The sequence below is a fragment of the Balaenoptera musculus genome, chromosome 10 (genome assembly GCF_009873245.2).
Source record: "Balaenoptera musculus isolate JJ_BM4_2016_0621 chromosome 10, mBalMus1.pri.v3, whole genome shotgun sequence".
Taxonomy (NCBI): Eukaryota; Metazoa; Chordata; class Mammalia; order Artiodactyla; family Balaenopteridae; genus Balaenoptera; species Balaenoptera musculus.
In genome coordinates, this window is record NC_045794.1 from 2,257,350 (window position 1) to 2,279,840 (window position 22,491).

The 22,491-nt window shown below is 37.2% G+C and overlaps 1 protein-coding gene across 1 annotated transcript in view; it reads right to left on the reverse strand.

The window, feature by feature from the left end:
• WNK1 (WNK lysine deficient protein kinase 1) overlaps window positions 1-22,491 on the reverse strand; it is a 134,174-nt gene that overhangs the window by 29,329 nt on the left and 82,354 nt on the right. The window contains 9 exon segments of the mRNA XM_036866518.1: window positions 5,538-5,621; window positions 7,850-8,188; window positions 8,190-8,219; window positions 8,221-8,258; window positions 8,261-9,092; window positions 13,576-13,763; window positions 14,539-14,872; window positions 16,253-16,472; window positions 18,151-18,239. Coding sequence (XP_036722413.1) covers window positions 5,538-5,621; window positions 7,850-8,188; window positions 8,190-8,219; window positions 8,221-8,258; window positions 8,261-9,092; window positions 13,576-13,763; window positions 14,539-14,872; window positions 16,253-16,472; window positions 18,151-18,239 — 2,154 coding nt within the window.

The window sequence follows — 22,491 nt, forward strand, 5'->3', positions numbered from 1 at the left end:
TTTTGTTACTTAAAATAATGCTACAACCAATGATAGCCTTTTACATATGCCCTGGTCCATATAACTAATTAGCTACTGCTGGTATAAAGATAAGGTATGTGTATGTATCTTAACTGAGATATAACTGACATGTAACATAATGATTTGATATATGTCTAGTTAACATCCATCACCACACGTAATTACAAATTTTTTTCTTGTGATGAGAACTTTTACAGTCTACTCTTAGCAGCCTTCAAACATATAATACAGTATTATCAACTACAGTCACTATGCTGTACATTGCATCCCCAGGACTTATTTTTGTTTTTATGTCTATTATGCATCTACCCACCTTAACAAGCATCCTAGATTTCGTTAGGTGATAATCTGCAAATAATATTTTTGCTTTCCTGATATTTATTCCTCATTTCTTTCTTATTATACCAATTAAAACCATCAAAAGAATCCTGAAATGTAATAGTGACAGTAGTCATGTTTGTTTTATCCTTATTTATTTCTGATAATGTATTCTTAACTTAAAAAAAAATTAGGAACAAATGGCTGTTGAATTATATAAAATATATTTTCAGCCAACTAAGATGTATCATATGTATCCAACTATAAGGCAGCTCTGAACATAAGACAATTTTGCCCATTTTCCCACTAAGAAAGAAGAACCAAGAAAGTAGAAAACCTTTTTGGTTAACTTGAATGTATTTAAACTTTAAGGAATTCACCTTGAACTATCTACAGTTATCTAAGTCATTAATTTTCATACCTAAATAAGATTGTCTTTTATATAAATATACTAATTCAGAAATGTTGCTCCCCTTGCTTCATTCAAATTCTTCACATGTAATTATACATCAGCATTTTCATCTTCAGGGAAGCTACACTATGAATGATCTCGCTTTTCTGGCGCATAACATAGTACTTTTTCTTTAAGTTATGTCTTGAGGTAAAATCTGCAGTGACAAGCATCTGCTTGATTATTAGTATTAGGACAGTTCTTTTGTTTTTGCAATTGTCTTACAGGTGTATATTCATGTAACCTTTAAGTGATCTTTAAATGTTATTTACAATGAACCTGGAACAGTGAAGTTGTTCCCCTAAGAATAAGGACAAAATCTATGTTTAATGTCTTGGCGGATATAAAACCAATTCTGTCAGAAATTGCCTATAAACATTTCCAACTACATACACCATTTAAGGGCCTTACAGGCACACTTGTTCTCAACAGTTTCACTTTATTCCATTAATATTTTTTTGTGTTACTGTTCAAAGCAAAGACCAGTAAGAGCCCCGTGATGTGAGCCTGATGAAGATTTGACTATGTGGTGATCCCCCTTCTTCGTAAGATTTCAATCTGAGCAAACCCCCCCCCCTTATATTTGGGTGCACGATTACCTCTCTCCCGCACCCCCATCAACGCAGACCCTTGCTTACATCACGATTTGGACTCAATCAGCTCTTTCTTGAACTCACAACTTCACTTATTTGTTTGTTTGTTGTGTTTTAGGCCGTGCCACGTGGCATGTAGGATCTTAGTTCCCTGACCAGGGATCAAACTAGTGCCCCCTGCATTGGGAGCACGGAGTCCTAACCATAAGTCCTGACTTATCTGTATTCTAGCTACACTGAACCCAAGGTTTATTTGTTTCTGTCTCACAGCTTTCTACCTTTGTGCCTTCTACCTTGCTTATACTGCCCCCCTGCCCTTTTCTTTGGGCCTAGAATATTCCTCATCCTTCATCTGAATCTAACTCATAATCAGAGTCCAGTTCAAATGCTCTTTCATACACCTACTGATATCCCCCTCCCTGCTCAGAAGAGATATAGTCTCCTCCTTTCACGGAGTCAGACTACTTGGATTTAAATTCTTTCTATCTTTTAGAAGCTGTGTAAGTTTGGGTAAAGTACTCAGCTTCTCCAGATCTCGTTTCAGCTTTCCCATCTGTACAACGGAAATAATGATAGTACCTATATTTATAGGGTTCATAGAAGGATTAAATAAAAATACAGGTAGATTGCTTTGCACCCTGTATATATAATGTTAGCTATTATGCTTACTCGTTTTGTAGGAGTTGACGTATATGTTTACCAGATTATTCAGGCTCCCTGAAAGTAGCCTTATATGATCCATCTTGGTAGTCCATCAGTGCCTAGCACATGGTCCTTCAGAGCATGAACTCAGTTAGGAAAAAACTGTTTAATTAGTTGGGTGTGTGTGTGTGTGTGTGTGTGTGTGTGTGTGTGTGTGTGAACTGTTTAATTAGTTGGGTGTGTGTGTGTGTACTGTCAAAAATGAGCAGTTTTACAAACATATACCCTCACTCCTTGCTTAGAATAATTGAGGGTGTGTGTGTGTGTGTGTGTGTGTTTGTGTGAACTGTCAAAAATGAGCAGTTTTATAAACATATACCCTCACTCCTTGCTTAGAATAATTGAGAGGCATGTATGCCAGTTATACATTAAAGCATTTATAGAGAAGTGGCACCTCTGGATAGGACAGGAGTATATGGTGTGTGGTTTTTTTTTTTGCACGATCACACTGGCTAATAATCAACACTTTAGCCAAACAAGTACTGTTTAGCATAGCAGCTTGGCATCATGCTTTGCATAAAACTGCCTCTTGAATACAGCCTGTACTGACCATGTACTATCTGTTGGACAAGGGTGCTTGAAAAAAATGTTCATGAGCCTTAGTTGAACAAAAAGTAAGAGATACCTACAGACTCTACATGTGCCCTATGGAAGAAATTATTAAGGAAGCAGGGTAGCTCATGACCTTTCATGGCAGCAAAATACTCAGATTTCCAGTAGGAGAAAGCTATTTCTGGTACCTCATTAAGACACGATATACCACTAGAAGAGATTCTTGATAAAAACGTGAAAAGAAGCAATCCTTTATTCACTATATTTCAGAAACACAAGAAATAAAGTAAATTTCGGCTGAAGTTCATCTCTTTCCTCACACTAGTAAAATTAGAGAGATGGTTTCCTAAGGTGGTGTTGGGGCGTGACGGTATGCAAAACGAAAATCAGATCTAAAAACAGACTCTAACTGTACAGTACAGAAAGTTTACAATCTTTCTTTTCTATATGTGGAACCCCAGAAGATAAAACAAACAAATACAGCTCCTTGGGCACCTTTGCAGAATCATGAGTCCCTGTAGAACTTTAATGCAGAAAAAAGAAAACTACTGTAGAAATCTTGGATTCTGGTTTGTAATGTTTAGTTCTATCTATCTATTGGTTATGCAACCCTGGAAAAGTTAAATATTCTAGACGGCATACACTTATTTAGATTGAGGGCTCAATTTTATGATTCTACTTAACTCATCCTATATTTAAAATAACTCACAAAATAGAACTATCTGAAAAAAGCATCACTGAAACGGGAATTTTTGTTTGTACTGTAGAGATAGCCATTTAGTCATATCTTTTCCCAGAAGAGTCAAGCACCTGATTCTTTTAACCTGACATTTGTGGAGCTGCCCCCCACCCCCCAACTGTGCATACTTTCATCACCATTAAACTCAATGGCTTATTTCACTGCTTCATAACAAATTCCTTTGGAAAAGGAAAAACAGAGCATACACTTAAATCTGCACATTTTATTGCTATTGGCCTGTGTCCAAAGATAAGCGAATTAGGAGACTGGTATCCATGATAGCATTTCTGTCCTCACTCAGCTTTATGTAACTTTTAATTTGCATTCTTATCAGGGATTGTTAATGTAATTAAACCTGTTACGGTCGGCAAAAATGTGACTACTTGAACGGAACAATAATTATATATAGATTCAGACACTTGTCTGGAAGAAAGGGCAGGAGCAAGACAAAACATGTAATTCCCAGCCCTTCCATTCTATAAGATAGAGGTGTCGGCCACAGAGAAAACGTATATACAGGCACCTCGGAGATATTACAGGTTTGGTTCAGATCACTGCAATAAAGTGAATATTGCAATAATCCAAGCACATGAATTTTTTGTTTCCTAGTGCATATACCTCACTGTAGTCTATTAAGTGTGAAACAGCATCATGACTGAAAAGACAATGTGCGTACCTTAATTTAAAAATGCTTTATTGTTAATAGATGCTAACCATCATCTGAGCCTTCAGCAAGTCATAATCCTTTTGCAATAGTAATATCAAAGATCACTGATCACAGATCACCATAACAAATATAATAATAATGACGAAGTTTGAAATAAGTGTGGAAATTAGCAAAACGTGACACAGAGACACGAAATGAGCAAATGCTGTTGGAAAAATGGTGCCAACAGACTTGCTTGAAGCAGGGTTAACACAAATCTTCAATTTGTAAAAAAAAAAAAAAGAAAAAAAAAAGTAGTACCTACGAAGCACAAGCAAGCGAAGCCCAGTAAAACGAGGTTTGCCTGTATAACCAAACTAATCTCGTACAAGGAACATCTAATCGTAAACTAGCATCAAACGACTCCACGATCACATGCTGGACTGCGAGCAGGCCATTTGTAATGAGAATTAAAAACTTAGTTTCAAAACTTAATAGAAACAAGCCAATTTAGAATTTGGTGGTTTGAAAACACACTGCATAGGGAACTATCAACAAGATACTTCACTGGGAAGTTTTTATGACACATGTAGTGGCTATAAATTTTATTTGAAACAGATAATAAATATTCGATTGTGCCCCCAAAGCATTATTTCCATGTAAATAATTACTGTTAACTAATATCAGTGATGCACTACAGATATTTAATTTTACAATTACCAGTTTTGCTGTTGAATACATCAGCATTATACTAATCCCTTGAGTTCTCTGAAACTTTGGGAACAAATTCCCCAAATCAGAAGTTTAAAACATTTTTTTAAAGTTCCTGAAGTAGTTGTTCTTAGGCTTTCATTCATTTTAGCATAAAATCTGATGCCCCACCCCACAGATGAGAAATAATTAAAAAGGAGCGGAGCATTACTAGAGTCAAGCACAATGAAAGCAATGGTAAGATGCTCACAAAAGGACAAATCGTGAAATACATACACACAAAATTGATATTCTTCGTACAGTTGATCCTCGAATAACACAGGTTTGAACGGCGTGGGTTCACTTATATGTTAATTTTTTTCAATAAATACACACTTCAGTGCTATGCGATCCAAGATTGGTTTAATCTGTCGATGTGTAACTTCAGAGAGGGAGGACCCACCATAAAGTTATGCACAGATTTTTCGACTGTGCAGAAGGCCTGTGCCCCTAACCCCCTGTGCTGTTCAAGGGTCAACCGTATTGTTAAAACAGTGTAGAATCATCTGTTTAAGAAGGCACATAAACTATGTCAGTAAAATAATTCTTTGAATTTCAATATATGTCTAATCTAATAGACAATTCAAAAATACATTAAACAAAAGATTTTCTAAAACGTTACTGAAGACAGGAGATGCTACGCCTCTGGATTTTCCTTTCAAAAACTTAGCAAGCCATTTACATCAGGAATCCAATTCATGAAAGACGTAAAACAGTGTTTTGGCTATTGCTTATCCATAAAATGTAGCAATGAGTTGCTCTCACCTGCTGAGAATGTTGTATGGGTTGGGAGGATGAAACCCCTGTTAAACTACTTGAAGATTGCTGACCCTGGCTCTGCCCCTGTGCCTGAAGGAGAGAAGTGAATACAAAAAATTAGAGAAGCCCAAAGGTACGTTTATACAGAGGTCAGGATTTTGCAATAAATATGTGAGCTCCTGAGAGTTTGCCTGAGCAAGATGAAACATTCGCTTGATTAAGTATGTAGGGAGAGACCGCTGGGGCATGTTTTTAAAGAGAAGGTTAGAGAAGGATCATATTACAGAACATACTCTGATTCCATGCAAAAACCACTGATGGTTAAAACCTAACCTACCCCGCTGCTCAGGCTGTATTTTTTGCCAAAATAGTTAAGATTCAAAATAAAATTATTATTGAAAATAATCAGGAAAAATAATAAGACTATCAACGTGAAAAAACTATCCAAACAATTGAAGAAAAAAGGGTATTTAATAATGCTATTTGGTTCCTTTTGCTATTTCTTGTAGTGCTATAGTGACTTTTGTCAAAAATGTAAAAAAAATTGTTATCATCATTACCTGCCAAGTACCTAGAGCAATGGCTCTCAACCAGGGGCACTCTGGGAACCCCATGCCCCTTCCCAAGGACGTCTGGCAGCGTCTGGGGCTAGTTTTGGTCGTCACAACTGCTGCTGGTACTTGGTGGGGGGAGGCCAGGGATGCCGCTGAACACTCTACAAATGCACAGGGCAGCCCTCACAGCAAAGAGCCATCTCACCTAAAACGTCCATACGGTTGGAATTTGAGAAACCCTCACCTAGAAGAGATCTTAAGTTAAAATAAATTAGGTGAGAACTGAATGCAGGACTTGATAATAGGTGAGCTAAGAAAACGAAAAGGCCCACCTTTGCTGTTTCATTTCAATCTAGAGGGGCTTCTCTGAAGCTTACTTGGATAGAACATCACATGCTACTGCATCTTAACCACTGTGAGTATACACTCTTTCTGCACCCTTTCTGTAAACTACCTGATGTTTGAAATTGCATTTTGGAGAGTTTAAAGGAGCAAGGCTGGCAGTGCACACGCGTTCACAGTATGGGCTGGCAACCAGTGTGTTCATGTGAGCGTACCGTACCGCATGTGCACACAGCACAGATTTTCAAGTTTCTGGATCTTTCTGCTTCTTAGTACTGCTCTAGGTAACTGATACTTTATGTATATCTTTGGGGTTATTTATGCCCCTGATGGGGGAAGAACATAGAACGAAAGTACAAAGAAGAACATATAGTACTTTATAAAAGAGTGGGATATTTAAAACATCCAAATGATATCTTGAATATATAATTGCAAAGTTTCCTATTTAACTGCATAGTCTCCTACATAAATTTTATAAGACTTATACATTTGACAAAATGTATCAAAGGAATAATATATGAAATAGTCAATACTGACTCCACTTCTTGAATGCTATTACGTCCATCACTTTGTCTTTATTTGCAAGAGGGTGCATATGCTCATATTCATAAACAACAAAATCTAAATTTGTTGAGGAAAAATCTAAGAACTGAGGTATCTAATGGTCTTTACCTTGCAACATGTACCACAAATCCCTAAAACAAAACAAAAAAACCCCCGTCACCCACACTAGATTCTAACTTAGTTGCTAAAAATTAGAATCAGTCAATTTTGTGGATTAACATTTTATTTGAACATATAATACATAGTGACCTGTTTGACTAATGCCATTTTTAAAAGGCATCCTCATTTGTTAAGACAAATTCCTAAGATGTTTCCTCTCTGTCTTTTAAGATCCTTCCATACTAATGAAAACTCTGTATATTCCTAACACTACTTAAAAAAGAAAAAGAAAGATTCTCTATTTTCCATTCTTTGCATTTTACAGGAAAAGAAATGTTATCTTCTCTATTTTTTTAAAAACTATCCATGTTTGTTTCTAGGGAGAAAGAAATACTTCACATTAGTATTTGTAAATAATCAATGCTCAGTCAACTTTACAGACATTTATGTGTTCACTACTAGTTGAAAGCTCTGTCCACTCTACATATGGACAGAAGTAACTGATTTTGATGAGTAACTAAAATTCTAAGTTTTTGTGCTCTCTTTTCCAAGGGTGTACACATGTTATAGGTAAATCGGGCAGCTTCTGTCTCATATTTTGCTCTTAAATACAAGTAGTTTAAAATCACCCCCCCAATGGAGAAACTCCATAATAAAATTAAACAATATCCCTCATGAATGGAAAGGAGGGATAGAAAACTTATACGTAATGGTGCACAGTAGGGTAGTGTAAAAGAACCGTGGAAGTTTTCCTATAACCTGTGGATGGAGTGCAGATCCTCCTGAAGAAAATGAGGCAGATAAAACCTGCGGAGATGTGGCTCCTTGGGGGAAACAGAAGAAAAGTGGGGATTCTTGTAACACTGTCTGAGGCAGACGGATAAAGGGTAATGAGACGTCAGAGCCAAAAGGTGCAGCTGCTCCCCCTGTAGGGGGAGGTGATTGAAAATCACTGGGGTCTGAAGAAGTGATTTGTGAGGAATCACTGGAATATTCTGGGCTTCCTATGGGCCAGCTCTGTCCGGTGGGCTCTACCACAGAGACGGTCAGTTCTGGGGCCTGGAAATCATGCTGTTCTTCAGTCACAGGCTGCAGGCGGGCCGTGTAATCCTGTGGATTGAGGAGGTGGGTTCTTCCTGATTCAAGTCCACAGCAACCTGTCGATTTCGTAAATGCGCTGAGGTAAAACTCCTCCTCCTCCTTCTCCTGAAGAGGAGCTTGGAGTATGAGCATGAAACTCAAATACACAATTGCTTCTGCTCTCACTGTTATGAGTTAACACGGCAGGTGCAGAATGAGGAACAAAGACAGGGTGAAATTTCAAGCCTGTAGCATCTGTACTGATAGGTGCAGAAATGCTAGAGAGGGGAGATCCTGGGCTCAGTCCAGAATCTAATCTTAAATTCTGGAGGTGTCCTACCACGAAAGCCTGTCCGGATGGAAATTCAAAGACAGAACTTGAGGTAGGGCCCCCTTGCCCTGGCTTCTGTTCAGGTGTCTGTCTCATAGGACTTGACAGGACTGGTGAGCTGTATGGAACACCCTCAAACTGTTCTGCCACCTGGGCCTGGTACTGTACCCCAGCTAGATACACTGCTTCCTGAGGAATAAAGTAGTGAGCTTCTTCCGGAAGTACCAGTCCAGGTCTATAGTCACTGTAAACTTGAGTTGGTTCAAACATAGGCTGGACCTGTATCTCACATGGCTCTCCAGTGACTCTACTGGCTGCAGTACCCAACATAACTACAGCCTCTGGTGTCCAGTTAGTTGGGCTGCTACCAGGTGGAAGAAGATTTTGGCCAACAGTCCTCAGCAGGGGTTGGAGGTGGTGAGTTTGGGCTTCCAGGAAGGAGGTGCTCTTACGCCGCTGGGAAATGGCCACCTTCGGTGGACAGGTGGGAGGTGGTGAAAAAGAAACTGGACGTTCATGAATAGTTGGGAAAAATATCTGTGATTCTGGGTATGTTGGGGTCCCCCCACGCGGATGCGCCATGGACTGAGGCTGTATCAACATGAATAAGACAAGTAATTCATACATTCATATGTGAAATTACATTGACATGCACAATTGGGTAACTCTGTGTAATGCTATGAAACGGTTATACCAAATTTATAATTAATAAAGAAATAACAATGCTTTTGGAAATTATGTGCATAGTAAAAATCCATTAAATACATCCAGGGTCAATAAAACTATTCTGTGGGACTCTTTGCATTAGATAAGAGCTGCTTTTCCACAACTTTCCCCTCTCAAAGGAAATGGAAGAATTTAACCTTCTAAGTGATTATTCTGCTTTTACCTACAATTTATATGTTCACTTATAACTGTACCAAGTCTTCCTACTCTGAAGCCTTATTGTCTGCTGGTGTGTTAGAGGCTCCAGGGTTCATTTTTGATCAATTAACAGTATGTCTTCTGACTAGAAATCAGAAGAGATTTTTGGTGGATAGTAAAATATACACAACTTGGCTAGTGACTGTCGTGTCTTTCCCCTGTCTGCCCCAAACCAGATGCAGTTAATTTTACTACACGAAACATGTCACAGATGCCAAATCATTGAATGTCCACTTTTCTGATTCTAGTTAAGTGTTGACTAATTCGGTGTTCAAATCAGGTGAAAAGGATAATTTAAATAAAAGCCAACTTGATTTAATAGCACTTTTTTGTCACAGGGGCAGTTCTAGATTAAAAACTCTAAAGTTAGAATCGTACCCTGTCAAATGCAAACAGTACACACTGTAATAATTCACTTTCACGGACTCTTTTTTTAAAAGGGTAGATCAGTTTCATTCTTTCAATAGGGAAGACCCCTATCAAATTGGCAAAATGGCTCCACTGTTACTTCTTCAACAACAGCTAAAAGGAGGTTTCTGTTTTGACTCAGAATGCTCCATTTTACTGTTGTTTATGCAAAGAGTATCCCAAAGCCATAAAACACTATACAGTTAATCATTCTCCTAGGTAAAAATCTCAAGATTTGGGGGTTGCTAGATCAGAATGTTAACTAAATTCTCTATCTGGAAAAGCAGCAGCAAAGTACCACAGTGTTTAAAACAACTCTGAAAGACAGACTTTCTATAGACATTAATGGAGCCAAAGAAAATCACATGTACTATATGTGTATCTAATGTATTCCATTAGAGTCAAGATCCCACCTTATTCAAAGAAAAAAAATTTCCAAGAGGGAACATTATGTGGCCTTTTAGTTTGCTGACACCTCATTTTAAACAGCTAACAAATTAAAAGCAACTTTCCCTCTTCAATTATTCTTCACTCACTATTGGAAAAAAATGGACTCATCCAGTGTCATTAGTGTCTCTTTGGAATAAAGTGAGGAGAAAACATGTTTGGGTAATGTTTGATAAAGAGAAAATTTGCTTTTGATTAAGCCAACGAGTTTAAAATTAAATAAGACACACATTCTTTGCTAAGATATGAAAATGCAAGGATCTGAATACGTTGGTGGGGGATAGGAGAATATAACAAAAGCTCAATTTTATGGCTCCCCGCTGATAGATGCCAAGGGTGTTAGAAGCATTCTCTCACGGCCCCCTTGCTTTTCTCCCCCTTAAAGCCTTACATAACAAAAAGTTATGGGAAACCACAGGAAAAACTGGTAACGTAAAAGCATAATTAATATATTACTAAGTCTAGCCCTGTTCTTTACTTAATTTGTACTAAAATTCTTGATGCCTGGATGTATTCACTGGTAACAAGTTTTGTCAGGAAGTTTATGTTACATACAGTACTGACAAAGAGGGAAGGCAGGCTGGAGCGTCGGTGCTTGCGCTGAAAGGCAGAGTGCATAGGCAGGACACTCTCCAATGCTTTAGAAAGCTTTTCGGCAAAGATTTCCTCAGGGGCAGTCCGAAGGAGGGAAGGAGAAAGAGGTGCAGACAGCACTGGTGGTGGGGTGGAAGGAGCACTGGGAGAGATGCGGGACAGAGAGGGAACAGCAGAAAGATGGGGGACACAAACTGACATGCTACGGCCACGACGAGGCTAAACAGAAAACAAACACGCACATGAAAAACACAGCACTCTGAAAACAGGATAACCAAACGTACAATGGTAACAGGGCATACTTGACGTAAAGAAATGTTCCATCCTCCCCAATTCCACAAAGCCGTTTTTTGAGGAGAGACGGAATCCCGCAAAGCACACTTGGCAGATCGTAACTATTCTCTCTACACTGTTGGTCACGTATGAACAACCACAACAATGACCAAGTATCTTCCTAAACATTCTGCAATAACATTAATTGTTATCAGTGTGCGAGTAAGAATGACCGACTGACTGAGGCAGCAGAACAGACAGGGAAAATGATGAATGTTGGCTTGCAGCTTCTGCAAACTTATTAAGATTAAACAAGAATGAATTCTATTAGTTTCACGTACGTTACAAGATGTAGAAGATTTTAAGCCTGGATCGCTTTGCAGGAGCTCTAGAAACCTCAGACATAAAAGATTTCTCAGTTCTATTTTAGAAGGCATTAGACAAAAAAGTTGTTGGCTCACAGTATTTTACTTATTACACTTGCCTATCTTTATCTATAAAGCTAAAAAGTCATTTTCTACTAGGAAGAGCATTAGCTTTCTAGACATAATTCATAATAGATACAGGAAACATTCTGTATTTTTATTAAAGTAGTCAATGGAAAAATATCTGAAATGTGAATCTCTAAAGAATAACTTTAAATTTTTTTCAGCCACATCAGAGGTTCAACTTTAGTTTACAAAGTTAGAAAGTTTGAAGCATCTTAACATAAAGGTTTTAATATAGCTACAAAGCAGTAAATCTAATGCTGCAAGGCTGTCCTGAGCAAGTTTGTTATTTCCTTTTAGATATTGTGAACTGTGTAATTGATTACATTTTCTTTTTTTCCCACTCTTGCTTCTCTTTTATTTTATTTTTAATTCCACTTATAATTGATACATACTGTTGCAAGCCACAGTAATTTTTCTCTGGAATTAGAAAGGAATAATTATAAAAGTTTTGAAAAATCCTCAATATTTAATAACTCTTCATGATACTTCCACAGAATATTGTCATTAAAAGGCAAGACTGTCATTTCATTAAAGTCTGCTTTTAGAGCATCAAATGTAGCTATATTTGTGGCGCAAATATTTAACATCTTCATAAATGATCAGTCCATTTCCTTTTCTAAAACAGAGACCCAAAGTTCATAAACCCTGTGATGAGGGAAGCCAAGAGATTAAAAATAGTTTAAAAAAAATCTATAGTTATGATGATCCAGAAGAAATCAACAAGAGTAGAAAGTGACAAGAAATGCTGACAAATAATATTTGTTAGATCACAGAAATACACCTGTACAGTCTGTTTAAAGCTCTTCTACCCTACCTACTTATTTTAAAGGTCAGAGAAGTAGGTTGTTAGAACATTAGTACATTGGAAGTTTCCTTTCTGTTACTGTGGCCATCCATCTTGAGACCTAGCCAAACATATTTTATTCCAAGCTGTAGGATAAGAGACCACAACAAGCAGAAGTATTTTCTTACCAGAAAAAGATAGAGTTTCATTTAATGAAGAGCAAGGGTTCCACGAATTCAGATAAAAAGCTTTCTGAGAAAGAGGGACAATCTATCTGCCTAAAGATCTCACTAAACAAGGGCCCTACAGTGACCAGTAATTCTCAGTTCCTTCCTGAGGCAGAAAATGCATCTTATTCACCTCTGAAGACTTCACGGAGGGTCAACAAAAGACATGGGGTATTATCTAATGATCTATTTGAACATTCTCTATATGAGAAGCAAGAGTGGCTAATGTAAAACATGGGTAATAATGTGTGTATATGTGTGTGTATGTATGTGTATATATGCATAGGTATAAATGTATAAAATATTTCAGGATATAATTTCTATAAGTTGACGCTGAAAATAAATCAGTCATAAAACAGATACCAAAATAAAGGGAAAAAGCAAATGAACATATACTGGGGAAGGAACTCGCGTCCAACACAGACTTTAAGGCGAGAACACGCATAGCAACTGATGATTGAACACAAGCGCTAAATTAAATGGTCATTCCTTCACTATAGAGTACTCACATGCAGCATTCTATCATAGCCTGAAGGTCTTACCTGTGTTTTATACATTAAGACACCTTACAGAAAACACTCAGTAATTCTTTTAAGTAACTTCTGAAAAACTCTCCTTGCCCCCGCCCCCAAACCACTTGTGTGCCCGTCTTACACTGCTTGGAACAGTTTCAACACTGAAGGGCTAAAGAGAGCATTATCTTTAATCAAACGCAGATCGGTTTAAATCTTGTAAACAGTGTCTTCACACATTAATGTAGGTGTCCTCCCCTGCCTGAACGACTCCTATTATACTCTATGAAGAGCATCCTCCTTTGGAAATGCGCCATTTGTACTTTTTACTCTGGACTCATGCTGTTACTCATTTGGCAGAAGAGTCTGAACTGAACACACTATAGGCTTACACTCTCTTGCACGGCTACTCACCATACTTGAGGGTGGATATACCCCAAGGGGCTGAGCCTGTGCCTGAACAGCAGACGCGGTGTGCCCTGGGAGGGTGCCAGTGGGATGTGCCTGCTCATGCTGGGAACCATACGAAACTGTCTGTTGGCTGCTCACTCGAGACTCTGTGAAGACAGAAGATCCCTGACCACTGTCAACCGTCCCGTCAGCTGAAGGAGAAATAAAGTGCCAAAAAACAAGACAAAGAGACAAATCATGAAAAGAAGGTTCACATTTTCCCATCACAAACCCCTGATTTTAGGGTTAATTGGGTTTTTTCTTTGCACAGACCTGAACTAAATAAAAAATAAATTCTAATTTTACTAAGTAGATTTCCATGTTTAAATGAGGGATCCATACAGAAAAAAGTTCTGTCTTAAAAAAAAAAAAAATTCCCTGGCTATCGCAGTATTTTCCCACCTGAAGAACAAGGGGAATAAAACAGAATGTTATTAGTCAGCCTGAAGTTTGACACAGCTTCCAAAGTCTTAACTGTGGAGACCAGTGGGTTCTTAGTATTAAGAAGGTAGTTCAAAATACTAACTAGCAGTCTCATTAGTTTCTAGTTTATACGTTATTCAGCTTTGCTAAAAGAGCTGAACTGGATTAGTGGGTTCAAAAATAAGCAGCTAAGATAAACTTGCCATTTTTCACTACTAATTATATTTTAAGGAATTATAAAAAGTAGAGATCTACAAATTAGAACTTTCAAGATGTTGGAACCTGTAGAATTGTTTTATATTCTAATCCTATTTCCTCACTGTCCCATCCATACTCTATTAGCTATGGACGTAAGAAAGGTAGATGGCAACCATTTCAAACTTCTTATTTACACATTAGATTTCTAGTTCAAAACCAAGAGGCCAGTGTGAAATGATGACCGAGAAGATAAAAAGTCAACTAGGAGTATCGTTAGCAACCCTGCCCGCTTCCCCCAGGACTCACACAACACAGACACACCAGGTGGCTGGTGCTGCAGCTGTTGGTGCTGATCTGCCTCGGGCTCCTCCGGCTCTACTTGTGTGGAAACAGAAGCTGAAGTGGTAGAGGCAGCAGGTCCGCCAGTGCACGTGGAAGGGGGCTGCTGGGCTCCGGCCTGGGAAGCACTGGCCTGCTGCTCCCCCTGCTGTTTGAGGCTGCTCTCTTCCTGCTTTCTTTTTTCTTGCTCCTCCCGCACCAACTGACGCTGTTCTCGCTTTCTCTTAATTAATGACACTCTATCTTTGATAGCTTTTGCCATGGTCTTGTGATCACCTTCACAGACATACCCAGAGTCTACCTGAAGGATAAAAGGGTACATTAGGAAGCAGCAGGATATCAAAAGAAAACAAACCAAACACAAAAAAAGGTACTTTGGGGAGAAAAGTAGAGAAGAAGGGGAAGAAAGAACTCTCTAAGGACTGGTCTTAACCAAACTGCGAAACTACTGGTCTGCATTATGCACTTCGCCACCATTTTTTGAGATACTCATGGGGTGGGTGCTATTATCTTTGTAGAAATTCATGGGGTACATGTACCTTCACTAACTAAAACAACAAAACAATGGGGAACCTAAACCTCAAAGTTTTTATTTATTTATTTTTATTTTTTTATTTTAAATTTTTATTTATTTAATTTATCTTGGTTGCACCAGGTCTTAGTTGCAGCATGGGTGCTCTTTAGTTGCGGCATGCATGTGGGATCTAGTTCCCTGACCAGGGATCGAACCCGAGTCCCCTGCATTGGAAGCACGGAGTCTTATCCACTGGACCGCCAGGGAAGTCCCAACATCAAAGTTTTTAAACCAAAAGGCTCATTCTATTACATTCACTCTATTTCCCGCTCACATGTAACCATCAATATTAATATTAACCTGTGTTGCTTTTACTTCCTTTCACTAGACAACCACTTAACCAGATAAAACAACTGTGGTAAATATATGAAGGTTAAAAATAAAAACCTCAAACAGTATAAAAACCTGACAATTAAAAATAAGTACCTCTTTCATACCTGACCCCTTCTCAGAGGTAAGTAGTACTGAATGGGTCTAACACATTCCAGCAGAGACAGTCTGTGAGTATCTCTGCACAGTAAATGGCTATTTAGGCACCATGGCAAGCCTAAGATGGGTGAAGAGTTTCCTTTTTGAACAGTGATCTTTTAGACATACTTCAAAAATGACTCACCAAGGGCTGCCTACTAGTAATTGATCTTGAAAACTCCCTTTGAAGTAAAAACAATGTGTGATCTATTTATAGGGTTTATCCAGATGACTGATCAAAGGCTACTGTATCAGTATTTAGAAAACATACCTTGTCATTCTAACTAAATAGGTTATACTAATTAGGAGTCAGTCAACCTTACAGACTTTCAAAATTACTTCAGAATGCTTTCTGGTTCGTTCTGTCTCTCTTCCTGTATGTCTGTCTGCCCGCCTGCCTGTCTGTCCATCCATCCATCCTTATACGTATCTATGTCTATACACATCTCCTAAAATACACGTATCTATGTCTATACATGTCTCCTAAAATAAAAATAACTTTTAGGGCCATTAATCAACACAATTTTATATCAATGGAATATGCCATACACACTGCTTCATAAACTGCTTTTCTGCTCAACAGTATCAATGTATATAAGTCTACATCAATTTTTCAGTGGCTGATTAGTGTTAATTTACCATTTCTTGAGCAACCTCTTCTGGCACATCTCTCTCCAAGTCAAAGGAAAACTCAATAGCTTCATTGTCTTTGTACTTCCCCTTTAATTTCTTAATATCTTCAATACGTAGCCATAATTTAATGGCTATCTTTTCGCCATCATCTTCTTCTGCTAATTCTACCCGTACCCCTGTTTCCTCCTGGAAGAAGGCATGGTTCAAAAGGTCTTTGATAGAGTATCTTCAAAAGAGAGGGGAAAGAAACAAAAAACAAAATGCCATTAGATTTAAAAGATACTTTTCAAGTATGGCTGATTATTGCTATTGGAATGATGAAAACAGACTGCAAAAAGGAGAACAAGGGAAATTCTGTAACTCATTCTACATTGCTCCATTTGAACAGTGATTATAGTTATATTCAAGTTACAGAACATCAGAACAATCTCATTTATGAATAAGAGCTCAAAGTGATGCTTTTAAAATCTAATGATCTAATCTCATCTTAGTTAATAGTGTACTAATAATAGCGAGTAATACATAGAATATCATAGCTTCAAAATACCACATAATCATTTACATAGTGCTTATAGTTAACAAAAAATTCTCGTATGCATGATCTCATCTGATCCTTGACCAACATCCAATGAAATATCATTTCCTGATTATTAGGAAATGGATCCTCAGAGAGACTGACAATCTTGCTCAGTTATAAAAGTCATAAATGGTGGGATCAAAACTCGAAAATCTTTTTATTTCTAGTACATTACCTTCTACTACAGCAACCTTTATTTACTCCAATAAATCCTCTCAATTCTTTGTTCAACACCTTGTGTACTAGGCAAGCAGAAGTCTGATTGTGGAACAATTTTCTCTAGATAAATGGTCTCAAAATACCAGTAATCTAGTAAACTGTTCCATCCAGAAAAGAAACAAGAGTAACACACTCTAAGACTGGAGACAAATATTCCTTTATTTATAGTTTTTAAAAAAGTTCTTAAAGAGATTAAAGACTCTCCTTTTCAATCAGTGTATATGAAAATAGAAACCCAACTAAATTTCTACTAAAAAGCCTTGAAGATCATGATGTTAAGTTCTTCCAAAGAACAAAGTTATGAAAAGAATATGAGACTGGAGAAGTGCAGATATGGAATCTTTTAATTTGGTTGATGTACCTGGTCACTCGCATTCTTCAGGAGGTAGATTATGCTCAATTTACAATTTCTAACTGCACTACCTGGTCTACTTTTTCTTCTTTGGAGGGTGAGGGGGGATGGTGAAAGTAGTTTATTTTTCAAAAACAGACATTGGACCTTCGCCATGCCTAACGGGTGATGAATCAGCTATATGGCAGATCAGATACTTGCCCCTCCTCTGAGAAAAGTCCTCTGCAAGCATAAATGACTAAGCCAGATCTCCTCCCAAGCTCTGGGTGAAGTTGTCTCTTTTTACTCAAAGGAATTTTGACATTTTGCTCTTCTTCAGTTCTGGCATAGTAACAGCAAATCAAGACCTGCATAGCTGAGTTGATTTTAAAGAGCCAATATTTTATTTCATCTTTTAGAATTCAATGGGTAAAGGACTAAGGAACAGATCTGCTGCGTTAAGGACAGAACCCTACTGAGTTTTACAAATCATGTTGATGCTGTAAGTAGTTCTTACTGAATGCAGCAGCTATGTTTAAGGTGGTTTTGGTTTAATTAAACTCTACCAAACCACATTCTTACAACATTTCAGTATACCAAATCTGAATATTACCTTCAATGGACAGAACTCTAGTTTTAAAGATATTACAAGACATAAACAGAGAAACTAATCACAAGTAAATTATTAAATACACCTTAGATTGAGTGTTCTATTGAGAGCCTATTACACTTGAAGTTTTTGTTTAAGCAATACCCAGGTCAAAAGAGGCAACTTACCTTTCATCTTTGTTTTGCCGTATGCATCCTTCAATAATTTCCTTCACTTCAGGAATTGCTACTTTGTCAAAACTGGCTGGCTTCACCCCCTGAAAATCATAAAAATAGCGAAAGAAACACGTTAACAAAGACAGGGACTTTGAATTTTAATTTTTACTTGCCTCTTAAGGTTCTACTAGATTCCTTCTTACCATCCTGGCTTTTTTCTGATTTGCCTGCAGGATCTAGTCCATGCAGGGTCAGAGCTTGGAAGTGGCAATTTAGCCCCTACGAGATAACAATAGGGAATAGTTAAGATAGTGGAGTCACTTACTTCCATGGCTTCATATGGCTAGCAAAAAATTTAGGCTGTTGTTAACATCTTTTGCTGCGTTTCAGGTAATGGAAGTTACTGGCTAAAAAGAAGGCCAAGTGTTCTAATTGGCTAGAAGATCTTCTGTTCAACCTCGTTCCCTAACGCATTAATCAACATAACATTTATGGGCATGAATTCGCACGCTTAGTTTGGCAGGTATTCTATTATTATAGTATACCTTAACAAACTCAACCAGAAGTTAAGAATTTGGATCGGTTTGGCATGATAACTGAAGAGCAAATTGTCTTGTACATATGAAACATAAAATGACAAGTGATACATCAGACCCATATGAAAGACAAGCTCTCCAATTAATTTCCGAAGAAAATTCAATATCACTATTATATATAATACTAAACAGCATCACAGTAGTATTTTAGAATCTTCACAAAGTGTAAATTCTTTGCAAATAAAACTTCAGCAGTGTGTGGAAAATATATATAAGAAAGAATAACAAACTACTCCTGTCTGAAAGGTGGTGTGGAGAAAAACATCTCATTATCTATTCTTGCCTCATCTAAGTAACCAGATGGATTGATATGAAGTAGCAACATGGATATGCTGTCCAAGTGGCACTGTAAGTCTATAACCACATAACACACAGGGAGTAGGAAACAGGAGACAGGACTAGAAAAGTTAGAATATATTATAAATTATAATCAGCTACTGTCTTAGTGATGATATATATTAGAATTAGTGATATAATTTGATAAATCACAGAAATGAGTGTAATCTCTCACAGATTAAAATGAAATATATCAAATGGTTAGCTCTAAAGTCTTTAAATACTGGAGTTTGTGGTGGGATAATTCTCATCAATTACTCACTACATTATTCAAAAGTCCTAAAAATAAATAAATAATCAATCAATAAATTAATTAAAAAAGGGGAAGGGACTTCCCTGGTGGCGCAGTGGTTAAGAATTGGCCTGCCAATGCAGGGGACACGGGTTTGAGCCCTGGTCCGGGAAGACCCCACATGCTGCGGAGCAACTAAGCCCATGTGCCACAACTACTGAGCCCGCGCGCCTAGAGCCCATGCTCTGCAACAAGAGAAGCCACCACAGTGAGAAGCCCGCGCACCGCAACAAAGAGTAGCCCCCACTCGCTGCAACTAGAGAAAGCACGCACACAGCTACAAAGACCCAACACAGCCAAAAATAAATTAATTGATTAATTAATTAATTAATCAATCAATTTTTTTTTTTAAGTCCTGATTTGGAGGATTCTCCCTCTAGGGCTAACTTTCCACAACACGAAACTGTCTAATAAGGCTGACCTTAAAGTTAAAAGTCCATGTATTTAAAATGTTTGTTTCTAAGTAATGACTACAAAGGTAAGTATTTGTATTTTCCTCAATCTTTTTATTTTTCAAGACCAGCTAAGTTTTCCAACTAGTCTTTGTCTTCACATAATCTTTCTAATGAAAACAAAAAATGCTGCTGCTGAAGCAAAAGTCTGCTTTAACTGAGCAAGCTGGTACGGTATTTCAAATTAAAGCTAAAGAAAACAGCAACTGTTTTAAGGAAAAAAGGATGATGCTCACTGAAAGTTCTCTGGTAGCAGAAACACTGGAGATTTTGTTTTATATTTGTTTTTCTACAATAAACACGTAAAAGTGTATAAAAGCAAACTTTTAAGATGCTATTTATAAGTATAATGGGAAAAACAATCTAAAATACCATATATTAAGTTCTTAGAACATTCACTATTGGCAGAAAATTATCTGAAGGACTGTTCTTTGCTAAAATTGGACATTAATACACAGTTGGCCTTTGCATGTAAGGACATTCCATATGTTACAGGGAAGTAGTTAAAAGAGGACATAGACTATGATTAGAAAAAATGTTCCTACTTCCATAAACACATACACTTTAGAGGAATGTAGTTTAGCCTTCTGGCAATAAAACTCTACATACTGAGTTAATAAATCACACCTATACTGACTATATTAAAAGACTCTTCTGTTTCAATTTAGCATAGGCATATTGGAAAGATCAAAGGATGTGACAGAAGACTGGAATTCACTGTGAACTGGACAAGCAGAAGCTGCTCTTGGCTTCAGAGTCCCTGTCTAGCAAACGGGGATAACACCTGTCCAACTATATTCATGGGAACTAGAATCATATGTGATTATCTAGGTTGAAATCTCTTTGAATTATTAAGTTTGCTGACCTAAGGCACACCTTTGACTTCAAAGGCCATCACCAAAGATAATAAAGCTTACAGTTAAAAGGGAGCAAAGAATTCTCTTCGAAAAATAATCACCAAGATCCACAGTGAACCTGCTTTCATCCTTGGTTATCCTTAAAAATAACCCTCTTGTTAATCCTACCTATGCAGACATACATACATGCATGACTTTACAAACAGGAATTCCTATTTACAAGTAGAAATGCTAGTTGAACAAATGAGATATAAGGTCATAATGACAAAACCAGCAACTATGCATCATATAACACGTTGACTCTACTAGGTTAAGCTGCTTTCTCAACGTATAGCCAAGATTTAGGTACAGAAAATTCCATACCAATGCTACACAACATATTCAGATGCCACTGCTGCCTTAAAAAATGTTGCAGGTGCCAAGACAGCCAATAAAATGGAGACAGTCCAGCAGCTGGTATTAAAACATTACCCACTGAGATAATGAAAAAGACAAGAAGAAATCTCGGCAACCATCAAGAAACCAGAATTATCAAAATATCTAACAGAAGTATTCTGAATCATTTGCAAAGAAGCAAGCATATATAGGGATTATATACTAAAAATGACCAAAAAAAAAAAAAAAAAAAGTAACAATGAGCATGAAACGTCAATGACCCCGAAAGTGACCTACAGAAAATGCATCTGGGACACATGATGGAAAGCTGCTTAAAATAAACAAGCACAGGTTTCAATACACAGCACTCATCATACTTAGAGGCTTCTTGTTCTTAAGAGATAAGAGAACTCTAATATGTATAAAATGGATAACTAGTAAGAACCCGCTGTGTAAAAAAATAAATATAATAAAATTCAAAAATTAAAAAAGATAAGAGAACTCTATTTTTTTATAATTGATGATTTTTTTAAATTAAAAAGTTGGTTTAAGATTATTCTAAAACACGATTTAAGCACCAGACAGAACAAAATAATGATAAGAAAATGTTTTAATGACAATATTTCATCTTTTTTCCTTTTAATTTATGTATTTCAACAAAGATAATCAACTTAGAGTCTGAAAATCCTTCAAATGTCACCTCTTTTCTATACTGTCTGATTTAGCCCCAGAGAGTCCTATTCTAGTCCTGTTCTGACCAGCAGAAGCCAAGTTTTGCTCACCTATCCTGAATGAGGTTCAAAAATACAAAACAGAAAAGTGCTAAGGCAGATAAATTGGGCTAATGTTTTACATATAAGAAAAATTAAGTTAGTTAAAGACATGCACCCTGTCACTCCATCCTTCCAGAGCTAGCAACCTGCCAGCTCTAGAAATATTCTTCCTTACTGTTGTAATTCACAGGATCTCTCTTAAGGGAGCAGTGCCATATTATGTTTTTTGACATGGGACAGTAGCATGTTTCTCTGCATTAAACAAAAGTACTTTTTGAACAGCAAACGTACATTCATTTAAGACACTTGCGATTATATAAAATTATACATTCTCTTAAACAAAAAAACAAAGGTGACTCTTGTGCAGTCTTAAATGGAGTACAAAAAGAAAACAATAACAACAATTGTGACGCTCCAAGGGCACACCAAGAGTTGATATTTAAAAAAAAAAAAAAAGAGTTGATAAAAACGTTTATAAAATATGTTGCTTTACTTAAACTAAGAAAAATCCCAAACACATACATGCATCTTACAGACTAAGTTTTTCTATCAATTCTCTATACTTACAGTTTGCAACTAATCTGCTGGAATAATAAAAGTGAGTCATAATAAAAATATAAGTGAGTCATAATATAGTATTCTCTGGTTCAATCTTCTAGCTCTTAAAAAGTG